The sequence below is a fragment of the Vanacampus margaritifer genome, chromosome 2 (genome assembly GCF_051991255.1).
Source record: "Vanacampus margaritifer isolate UIUO_Vmar chromosome 2, RoL_Vmar_1.0, whole genome shotgun sequence".
Taxonomy (NCBI): domain Eukaryota; kingdom Metazoa; phylum Chordata; class Actinopteri; order Syngnathiformes; family Syngnathidae; genus Vanacampus; species Vanacampus margaritifer.
The window spans coordinates 11,865,003-11,876,623 of record NC_135433.1 but is presented as its reverse complement, the minus strand read 5'-3'; the positions used below and the strand labels follow the sequence as shown (position 1 = coordinate 11,876,623).

Here is an 11,621-nt window from a genome sequence, read left to right as displayed (position 1 = left end):
TTGAACCTTTCACCGCAAATCACGATTACTAAATGTTTTATTTTTGTTATGGCTAATCTTTCTAATGTTTGTGTAAGAAAAGGAGACACTGCAGGATTTCAGTGCAAATTTTTTGATAGTCTGAACTCGACTTCTGCGTCATAAAAACAAATGAGGCAGTTTTTTTGACCAACATCTATCAAACATCCTGCAGTAGTGTCTGACAGGAGGTGTTTAAGTTTTGTGTGTTGTTTGGGAGTGTGAAAGCAGGTGCAGCACAAATCTGCCATGCCACTAAATCATATGGACACCCAATTACAAAATGTGACACCCTCGCAATATTGATCTTTTTCCACCGTTTTTCTGGTTGGAGGAGTTTAACAATGAACAACTCAAGTTTTGACACTCACTGTGAATAAACATGTAAATTCATTAACGTGGACGGAGTGACCTGTGCAAAAGCATAATAAAGCTGTTTTATTGGACATTTCAGGCATATTTTCACCAGAAAAGCTGGTTAGAACTCCAAATTGGACGACTTTTGCGGCAACTATGAGCCTGCAAATTAACTTTTTTCCACTTTTTTTTGGGAGGAACCTATTCTCCATTAATTGCTGAAAAATATTTAATATAAAATTATTATTATTATACATCCACCATCTGAACCGCTTATCCTCATGAGGGTTGCAGGCATTATTATTATTATTGTTATTGTTATTGTTATTGTTATTGTTATTGTTATTGTTATTGTTATTGTTATTGTTATTGTTATTGTTATTGTTATTCTTGTTGTTGTTGCGATAATCATTATTATACTATTCTCTACAACACACAATTGTATGCACAGTAGAGGTACCTGAACATGGTCACTGGCTAAATAAAACGTTTTCACCGATGCTGTTTAACACGTATCATCCCAATGTCAAGAACATATTTTATGTACACAGTGTCTGCCAAGCTTGGACATTGACAACAAGTCGCAAATACACGCACCTCTGTGCAAACATGCCTATATGACCACATAGCAAACGTAATGATATCTATGAACTTATGAACTTCAGCAATTCACTTTCTGGCTTTTATAGAAGCAATGACAAATAATTAGCATAACAGCGATCACATTTGGCTTACAAACTCTGTTTAATAATTGCTTGCATTGGTTCATAATTCTCAATCCTGTTGGAGATGTGAATTGTTTCCAACTTTCTGGTAGCTTCTCCTTATGATACAGAGAAGTTCAGCTTAAATCTGCAACTAAACATACAGTGAAATTAAACCTCTGAGCATGAAAGATTATTTCTATTTCAGCTATTATGTTGGACTGACAGTTATTGTGCAATTCTGTTTTAATAAAAAGATGCTGCAACTACTTTATACAAAAAATATTTTTCGGTGTCAGCTAACTACTGCCCTCGGCTGGTCAGATGTGAGACACTAATTTGATGTTATTCTTTTTTTAATAGGTATTTCTTGGTATACTGTAAGTATAGAAGCAGTCTGGGCATTTATTCAATATCTTTGTGTTATTTGCAAGTATTTTGATATTTAATTGTTCAACAAATGAGCATTTTTGCCCTTACTGGTAGCAATAGTAAGGTCCTAAATATCCCACTTTACAAACTCAATTCCCAAAAAGTTGGGACACTATGCAAATTGTGAATAAAAACTGAATGCAATTATGTGGAAGTGGCATATTTTAATATTTTATTCAGAATAGAACATAGAGAACAGGTCAAAAGTTTAAACTGAGAAAATGTATCATTTTAAGGGAAAAATGTGTTTTTGGTTGAACCAATCACATTCCTTAGTTAACAGAGTTATTAAAAAGAAAACAACAACCTTCAGTTTAACATGTTTAAGTCTTGAGGCTTCTTTGTGTACACTGTTGGCCTTTTATTTGAACATGATTAAAAGTCAGTCTGAATATACCTTCTGCATTGACGATGCCTTTCCAGATGTGGAAGCTGCCCATGCCACACGCACTCATGCCACCCTATACCGTCACAGATGCAGGCTTATAAACTGAGTGCTGATAAGAGCTTCGGTTGTCCTTGTCCTCTTTAGTCAGTATGATATAGCGCCCCACAAGGTTTTCTGGAAGTATTGCTGAGCCCTTTCTGTGATTTACCCTTACAGTGCGCATTCCTGTTTGCGGTGCAGTGCCGTTTAAGGGCCCGAAGATCATGGGCATCCAGTATGATTTTTTGGCCTTGACCCTTGTTCCAGATTCTGTGATGTTATGCACTCTAGATGATGATTACTTCAACCTTTCTGCGCAACATTGGAGGAATTGGTGATTCTCTACCCATCTTGGCTTCTGAGAGACACTGCCACTCCGAGAAGCTCTTTTTATACTCCAATCAAGTTGCCAATGGACCTCATTAGTGGTAACTGGTCTTCCAGCTGTTTTTTTTACAAGTGCAATTGACTTTTCCAGCCTCTTATTGCTACCTGATCCAACTTTTTTGAGATTTGTTGGCACCATGAAATTTACAATCAACATAAAATGATACCATTTCTCAGTTTAAACTTTTGACCTGTCATCTATGTTCTATTCTGAACAAAATATCGTAATTTGTCACTTCCACATAATTGCATTCAGTTTTTATGAATATGCATATATATATATATATATATATATATATATATATATATATGCATTTTTAGGTCATATATTCTTTAAATGAATTAATGATTAATTAAATAAATAATGAATAATTAAGTATTACAAAAATGCCAGAGTCCAATTTTTTAAGTTGTCCAAAAAAAAAGAGATGAAATGAAGATGAAAAAGTTTCAAAAATTGCCTAAACATGTTCAAAAAGTGACCATAAAATGTCCAAAAAGAAAGAGGAAAAGCAGAAAATTACCAAAGAATGTCCATGAATTTGTCAAAAATGTCAGAGAATTAAATAAGAAAGGCAGAAAGGAAAATGTTCAAGAACGAACTTTTATGTCCAAAAACAAAAAGAAGAAAGGTTGCAAAATAAAGTCTACAATAATTGATTTAAAAAAAAGAAAAAAAGGTTGAAAATACTTTTTGGGGGGACATTTATAGTTAAATTTTGAACATTTCAAAATGTAACTATAATTGTCCAAGAACAAAAGAAGAAATCCCAAAAATTACCATAAAATGTTAACAAAATTGCCAAAAAGGCAGAAAAAAATGTCAAAAATAGCCATAAAATGTCCAAAAAAGGAAGAGAGGCAGAAAAATGACCATATGTCCATAAAATTTGCAAAAAATATCAGAAATTTTGCAGATAGATATAAAAGTCTAAAAATTTATGAAAAAGATAGATAAAAATGAATTGGATGCTGCATTTTTTAGTGTTGTGGTGCAGCTCCAATTAGGGCCCTCTTGGACCCCCAGTCTATTATACTAACACTAACACACCGTTTCCTTCATCACAATCTTCAAATGTTTTGCGGCTTCAGACAGATATTTTGTTATTTATTTGACCTAAAATGGCTCTTTTGACAGTAAAGGTTGCTGACCCCTGAACTAGTTGCTGAATTGCCTGACTACAGAGGATAAACAATGTACAATATTGAATAAATGTTGAAAAGACTTGTGATGAGTCCGCTTGTTCTTAAGAGGGAGGAGGCAGAAGGCAGTACCCTGAGGCCCTTACGATGGGGCAGGGAGGCTCTGAGCTGTATGCTGGAGGCGGGTCACCGCTATCGGGCCTGATGTCGACCATCTTATCGGCCCACGCTGTATTATTTTCACTCTGCTGGTTCTGCTCCCACTTTTGCGTGTTTGCATTGGCGCCCCAGTGCGACACCAGCTTCGATGTGGAAGCGGAGACGCTGTCATGGGGAAGGGACACGTAACCTTCTCCGTTCAGGGAGAAGGCTCCCGACGAAGGACCGTCAGATGAAGTTATTTCGTTCTCCTTTGTTTCTTCACACATGCACGTAGAATGTAAGGACTGACATGCAGAATCCTAAAAGTCAGTATTGCATGTCAGCAAATGTTTTCAGAAAAGCTGTAAAATGTGCCTATAACATTTTTTTTTATTTTTTTTTGATTTATGTGCTTGCTTAGCTGACGGATGGTTGTGAGTGAGCAGCTGACCTGGCACAGGATATATGGGCCGCTGAAGTGCACTGGAAGGTCACAGCCATTAACCTTCTCAGCAGGGAGGGGCAGGCTAATACATTTGTAGTCCTCTCGGTCCTGCTCCAAATCTTTATTTTTTGCACCCTCAGGTGGCAACGGTGAGGAGCTTGGGGAGATGCTGGGGGTGGGAGACTATATTCAGTCATCTCACAGATGAATCCAGGCATTATGACTCGGGTTTGACTACAATGCTTTAAGTAGTAAAAGTGGTCAAAAAGTGAGAAATATTACCATGTAGGCTGCACTTTACACATGTAAGTGTCCTCGTTCTCTATCAGGGCCTGGCAGGTGGCAGACTGGATTACAGAAATATTTTTTGTCACCATGAAATACAACCAAAGGGAAAATCTTCGCTCCAAATAAATAATGTTCCATGTAATGATCTTATATTCCCACCTTGATCTCTGTCAGGATTTTGCTTTTGCCAGGAGAAGGAACAGAGTCCACCCAAAGAATCACTTTTCTATTTGATGATATTTTGGAATGACAGAAAATACATATCACAAAACAATAAAACTTTAAACATCAAAACAAAGGAATTTTGGTGTGGTTGGTACAGTATGTGTAAAATATGAAATAGTGCAATTATTCGTACAGCTAATCCAGAACAATTAGGCTGCACTAACCACACCATCAAAAATATATTTAAAAAACAATATATTTTAATAAAGTGGATGCAAATAAAGTACCTTTGACAAGCTAAAACGGTCCGGAAGAGTATGATGAAGACTACGACCATAGTCAAAGCGACGCAGAAGTAGACAATGGTGGTGATGGGCAACGTGGCTAAACCGGATCATAATATTAAAATCCATGGTGATCATTTATGGAACAAAGCAAATTAATGGAAAATAACATTCCTCATACTACACTTGCATACCTGCATGTGAGGTCCAGTCTTCTGGCTGGGTCCATTCTGAAGGACTTCCTTCATAGAGTGAACCCTCTCCAGGGATGACTACAGATCTGACTTGGACCTGGTGAGGCTCGGATGCGCTCAGAGATGCACTCAGGATGCGCACTGAAGTGGAACCTTCCGAAATGTTCAGCAGGGTCGAGGAACCCTACGAAAGGAACGCACATCAAAACGGATTTGTTCGACTCTGAATGAAAATCTAACTACAAGTATGACATCATGTCGTCTGCAAAACAATGCAGACTCCATTTGTGAATCAACTTCGGTAAAAACATCTCATGTAAAAGCATGCTGTCATAAAAGCAGAACAAGAGAAGTTAATAAGAATGAAAATAGATGGAGAGCATAAAACACATTTATGAGTGTGAGCTTTCCCAGTGGTTATAACTTTAAAGGACTCATTTCAAGGTTTATTGTTTATTACCTTATCGTGCGTCCTGTAATAGCGCACTTGATAATATAGCCTGATTTTTGAAGCCGTGCTGGGTTCAATCCATTCCACAAGCCAGTTGTTGCCGTCCTCTCTCACGCTCACCTGCTGTGGTGGCCTGGGACAAACTGAAAATTTTGATGTTTATTGGCATTCATCACACAGATTTTTATTGAGCCCTTTAATGCCTGCAGTTATGCCATTGAACACTAGGGGGAGACTTTCAATCACTTCACCACTGTGGTCTGAGCATGACCAGTTGGACCTCAATCACTCACTGTGTTCATTGGCCCAGAACGTCTTTGTGCTGCGAATGGGCTGAAGTTCCAGAAGCATATGTGCAGGCATTGACACAATCAGCGAGCAGCTGTATCGCACCAGCGGCCTACTGGGGTCAAAGGTCACCGTGGGGCTTATGCAGCAGCTCTCAGACCTTGGAAAAGGCGGGGCATCAACATATGGAGGTCAGTTTCCACCGGGTTCTCTCTATAAGCACGCACACACTTGACTCACGGTGCAGTGTGGTTGCGTTGACAGGCCAGCTGGTAAGTAATTACGTGATCCAGTTCTCTGCTCACCTCCCAGCTGCATATCACCTTCTTCTCGCCATCAAGCACACAATACAAGCTAGGAAACTGTCCGTTGTCTAAGAACAGAAAGTGAGAGAAATTCAACTGACTTTCCGACCATTTTTTTATTTTAAAACTGCATATTTTTGATATTTTATCGCAATTTAATCGTAAACTAATGTTTAGATAGCTGACCTTCTTTAGTCCTCCAAGTCACCACAGGACTCCAGTGACTCCACTGGCCCACGCTGGCCCGGCCCCTCACCCTGGCCTCGTACCTGTGACCTGGAAGCAGCAGTCGTGTCTCCAGTTTGACATCTGTGTTTGTCACATTCTTAATCTGGAGACACAATCACAGAAACGAAGGGAATCTTTTGCCCACGGTGCAAATAGCAGAACCGCCTCTGATATGGATGGTTGGACTACTCTCACTACACTCTAAAAGCAGTTAGGTCAAAAATAACCCAAATTGTCAAGAATGGACTGATGCAACTTTTTTAGTTATTTAACCCAAAAAGTTGGGTCAGATGAATAACCCATAAGCATCTGTTTTGTGAGTTATCCAACTTTTTGGGTTAAGCAAATAACAAAATTTAATTGGGTCAAAAATGAACCGACCCAACTTTGTGCGTTATTTAACACAATAACTTGAGCCAAATAAAATTTATAACCCACAAAGCAACCACATCTTTTTGGATTGTTTTGTGGGTTATTCATTTGACCCAATTATTTGGATTAATTGTGGTCAAAGATAAACCACCCCAACGTTTTGAGTTATTAAACTCAAAAAGTTGGGTCAAACTAAACTTAATAGCACACAAAGCAACTCACTTCTTGGGTCACTTGAACAACCCAAAAAGTTGAGTCAGACCCTTTTTGATCTAATTTGCTTGTATTTTTGACAAAACAACCCAAAGTTGGGTCAAATTGACCCGAGTTAGTGGTCGGTCAAAATTTTAAGCCAACTGTTTTTAGAGTGCACATTCTTAAAACTGCTGGGTCAAGAACAATCCAATTTGGGTAATAATTTGGGTGACCTGTTAATGTGGATCAATTTGACCCAACTTTCTCAATCGTTTTGTATAGAACAACCCAGTTTAAAGTTGGGTCAAATTCATCCAAGTTAATTTCTGACTTGAACTTTCTTAACTGTTTTGTATAAAACAACACAGTTTTTGAGTTGTTTTGACAAAACAACCCAAAGTTGGGTTAAATTGACCCAAGTTAGTGGGTCGGTCAAATTTCTGACCTAACTATTTTTAGAGTGCATGACACATCACAACAATGAATATGGATCATTACAGCTCTTGTATTGATTTCCATTTGAGTGTGCAATAGAGTGTAAAACAGAGATTGTCTTGTGCTTACAGTCCACATGTCCTGTCTTTCTGCCTTGTAGCCAAGTTGGTAGATGATGTTTTTGTTCAGGGAAGAGGATGTGGGATAAGGACTGGACCATTTGATCCCCAGCTGTCCATTGGCAGTGTCATATTTGGACAAATCCACTGGTGTGCGTGCTCTGACTGTGCAACACATAAACAGCCATATGATCGTTTTCTCCCTAGCATGTATTTATTTATTGTCATTAATATGTCGCATGTAAAGTCACCATGATGAGAAAGCTTCATGGGTTTCCGTGGGGCAGATGAGCAGAGTGCGTCGTCCTTGATAAAGAAGACGGTGTGTTGGATGCCGATGGAAAAAGAGCGCGTCTCATATCTACACCGGACGGTCCTGTGCCCATCTGCATTTCGGACCTCATCACCAAAGGGCTCACATCGCTCCCTACGAGCACAAACATCATCTCTACAGTGACATTCTTCCTTCTCCTCTCTTCTGACTTTGAAGTTGTCTTTACCTGCTCGGTCCTGCTTGGAACCATAGCTGCAGTGGTGCATGCATGTCTGGACACTCGCTCCACTTGCAGTAGACGAACGATTCGTAGTCGTTATGACACTTTAATGACTTCATTAAGGCTGCTTGACACACAGACACGGGTTACTTAATTCTGTTGTTCCCAACAACTGTGCTACGAGATCATCAAGGCTGCAGCAGGAAACTAGCCAGTTTCACTACCAGATCTGTGTGTGCGTGCGTACGTGTGTGCGCGCGCATGTGTGTGTGTGTGTGTGTGTGTGTGTGTGTGTGTGTGTGTCAATCTTCAATTCATACAAGTCAGTCAACCAGCTTTGTGTTCAAATAAACAGGTCCAGAATTCACACTGGGTAAGAAAATTAGTGAGTACTTTGAGACAAGATTGTCAACATTTCAGTTTTTATTTGGTGGGGTGACATTTTAATTATGTAAAAAAATGAAAAACAAATTGAAAATAAACAAACAAATAAATTAATTAAATCGCCTTGTCTTAACTCTTTGACTGCCAAAAACGTTAAATAACGTTTAGTAAAATCCTGCGGAGGAGCGGCAAAGACGTTAAAAGACGTTCACCAATTTTTTTTTTTTTTTTTGGAAAACTGTATTTGAAACATCCACACAATTGTAAATAGTACCACGGTTGCACACATTTGTAAATTGTTTGCCAAATTGTTTTGTCAAATTGTTACACTGTTGAATGGAAATAAAAGTATTTTGCTATCAAAAAACACTTTTTCATTGTTGGTGGTAGTGTTTTACAGAAGTAAAGCACTGTTTAGGTGTTTGTGGCATCATTCATGGGAAAAAAAGGTGTCAAATTCTCTAGAGTGCATGAAATAAAAAAAAAGCTTGATTTCTCCGTTTTTTGTTTCAAAACAGAGCATTTGGGTGAAACTAACCATTTTCTATTGTTGATTACTGAAAAACGGAATAAGGTAGAAACGAAAGTTTAATCTTTCATTTGGTAGTATGTGTGTTTCCATAGCCCAAACACAAAATTTTCTGTGGACCTTGAAAGATCAGTCAAAATGCTTAAATCGGCTGGCACTGACGGCATCCCTTTTCTGAAAACGTCTGGCAGACAGAGTTAATAAAGGTTGAGAAATTCCAATAGGTATACATTAATTAATGCTGTTTAACTTACCCTACACATATTGGAAGATAAATTGAAATTTTCATATTAAAACATTATGCACGATTATTAGTGCAAACATTTTAGATTACTCAGTAATTTTCTTTGCATAAACTAATATATTGTATTTACTGTATATGTTTTATGTTTGTAACAAATTACCAACGTAAAGAATTTGATTCCAGAATTATCAAATTACTTAATTAAAGATCACATATTCTTGGCAAACGATGTCAATGCTATTTATTTTGTTGTTGTTGTTAGTAAGAAAATTGTTTACTATTGATATATATTTTATGTTTTTTTCTTGTCTTTTTTCTTTCTACCTGCCCCATCCTAGCGTCTTCCTTTCTTATCTAAGATCTTGTGACACTTTTCATATTTCTTGGACGGATCGAGCCTGTTAAGTCAATATCGTTGCCCTCTACTTGTGCATGTGCAATGACAAAAATGTGATTTAAATAATATTATTATTGATTTGAATCCAGTGCCAGGCACATAAAGTACAGACGTTTTTACAGTACAGCCCAATTTGAAATTTGAATTAGTGCTTAATTTTGCCACATTTTATGAGAATACATGGCTTACCGTCATGTGAGCTGTAGGTGATGCATCCGTCTGGATGATCGAGGAGAGCCAGACGGGGGTGTACCAACCAAAACAACACCCAGAAAAGAGGCACCATTCTTGGGTAAAGGCTCGTACCCCTCATGCCTTTGGGTTGCTCTCAGTAAAATGTGTGTTCTGACATCACTCTGAAGTCTGCTAATCAGAAGGAAGGCATAAAGAGTCAATTTACGCGAAAACATAAAGAAAATAGTCACAACCGCATTATCACCCACACTTCTCCTTTTAGGTGGTCTGCATGTTTTGTTTATTTCACCACATCCGTTTGCCTGTTCTCTGCCACATGTGTTCAGTCATGATAAACAAAATGATTCCTTTGGGATTACAGAAACAAAAGTACCTACAGAGGCTAGAAATTGGGGCTGAATATAAAATTCAAAGCTGCACACTTCCCTCGTGTTACAGATTAGGCATGTCTTGAAAATAATATTCATTCTTAGAAATTCCATATAGTGTCATGGAATTTTCTTACCCTATTTTTCTTTTTTTAGTTCCAATGCAGTGTTGGATTGGTAATTATCTACATATTGACTGATTTGCCACATTGATTTGTTCATTTTAATTGCACTCTTATCCTCCTTTCTGTTGAGTGGTGAAAGTGGTGGCTCCAATGCAGTTTACTGTGTTTTGCACCAATCCCTGCCCCCCCACCCCACAAATGTAATAGTAAACTTTTGATGGGATCGGGGCTGTTCCCCCTTAAGTGGCCAACTTGAACGCTCAGTCTCCTGGAACAAACTAGTTCACTTTATTTCCTATATGTGAAAATTGGTTTTGGAATTACAACAACCTGAAAGTCAAAGAGCATCTCTGAGCAGATTGTATTCTTCCCCGATGATATATATAAAGTAAAAGTACCCAATCTGTCACATAGTGTATGTGATCTCTGACCAGCAGAGGGCAGCAACTGTGTCACGCCCGCAGACCAAATCCACATTGTGTGTCAGTGCCTTGATGAAGGAACTAACTGGAAATTGACCTTCCATATCTATATATATATATATATATATATATATATATATATATATATATATATAAAAAAACAGACCAACTATAGAAAGTGCCAAAGCCAGGTGTTAAGAGTGGTCAAAGCTGGAAACAAACCCGGGACTTTTTATCTGTGTGACAGAAGTGCCAATCAATCTTCCAATAAGGTTCCACTGTTTTAAATTTTAAATTGCCATGCCCAAACTTCGCTGAGGCATATAATAATAAAAAACAAAAAAAATGCATTTGACAAGGCCCGCAAGGCTATTCAAAAAAGGGTGGGGGGATTTCAAAAAAGTTAGATAAAGAGTGATGAGGACTACCACTGGCTACTACTATTAATAAAGCTTTTCTAGATATGCAAAGTGACAGTTAAAACTAAAACAGCATTTCCTAACCTTTTACAAAAAAATGTGTAATATCTTGGTTTATTGATAAGCTAAAATAATAAATAAATAAATAAATAAACGGATCCTTCCTTGTATTTTTCTGTACGCGGCCCTCGGATGAAAATGTTTGGACACGTATAAATATAATCCTGACAACCAAAATATCCAATAATTTATCACTCCTAAATTACAGGAAAACATCCCAGATGAAATTTGAAATATTTTACACCAATTAACTAAAAATAAGATTCAAATGTTCCCGATTCCAGAGTTGTTCTTTGCTGTATGTATTACTAAGACAAAGAGGATAATAATGACAATTGTGAAGGTAGACAAATATGACAAAGTTATGTGAGAGACTTACCTCACTTCACGAAGGCTTCTGGATTCGCACAGTTTTACTTTCTTGCTTTGTTTGTTGGGGGAGTCTCCTTTTGCTGTCTCTAAGATCCTCTTTTCTGCCTTGGTGTAAAGTTTTATTCAAATGCTTAATCAGCTATTTCCAAAGGGATTGCAACTTGTTTCATGTTTCTCACTAACTTGTGAGACATATTTACTCCAAACAGCTAAAGCCACAATGGCGCTTTCGAG

At 37.8% G+C, this 11,621-nt stretch overlaps 1 protein-coding gene across 2 annotated transcripts; it reads right to left on the bottom strand.

Moving 5' to 3' along the window:
- Nucleotides 1–1,095: 1,095 nt before the first annotated feature.
- On the bottom strand, nt 1,096–11,421 carry csf2rb (colony stimulating factor 2 receptor subunit beta). 2 transcript variants are annotated; one of them, XM_077558000.1, is made up of 15 exons: nt 11,395–11,421; nt 9,616–9,792; nt 7,879–7,999; nt 7,630–7,805; nt 7,389–7,543; nt 6,216–6,360; nt 5,965–6,097; nt 5,730–5,884; nt 5,446–5,579; nt 4,986–5,169; nt 4,795–4,891; nt 4,502–4,568; nt 4,337–4,401; nt 4,061–4,223; nt 1,096–3,929 (listed from the first exon to the last, which is right to left on the bottom strand). In XM_077558000.1, the coding sequence occupies exons 2-15, from the start codon at nt 9,737–9,739 to the stop codon at nt 3,573–3,575; spliced, it is 2,076 nt and encodes a 691-aa protein (XP_077414126.1). In that variant the 5' UTR covers nt 9,740–9,792; nt 11,395–11,421; the 3' UTR covers nt 1,096–3,572. The 2 variants fall into 2 exon arrangements, with proteins under 2 accessions (XP_077414126.1, XP_077414127.1); XM_077558001.1 differs by having other exon boundaries at nt 7,879–7,996.
- Nucleotides 11,422–11,621: the final 200 nt, after the last annotated feature.

Coding starts and splice junctions, on each gene's coding strand:
- csf2rb (XM_077558000.1), bottom strand. CDS start 9,739: ATGAGGGGTACGAGCCTTTACCCAAGAATGGTGCCTCTTTTCTGGGTG. Junction 5,885..5,964: donor CAACGCAACCACACTGCACC/GTGAGTCAAGTG, acceptor GCCTTTTCCAAG/GTCTGAGAGCTGCTGCATAA. Junction 3,930..4,060: donor GCCCATATATCCTGTGCCAG/GTCAGCTGCTCA, acceptor ACTGACTTTTAG/GATTCTGCATGTCAGTCCTT.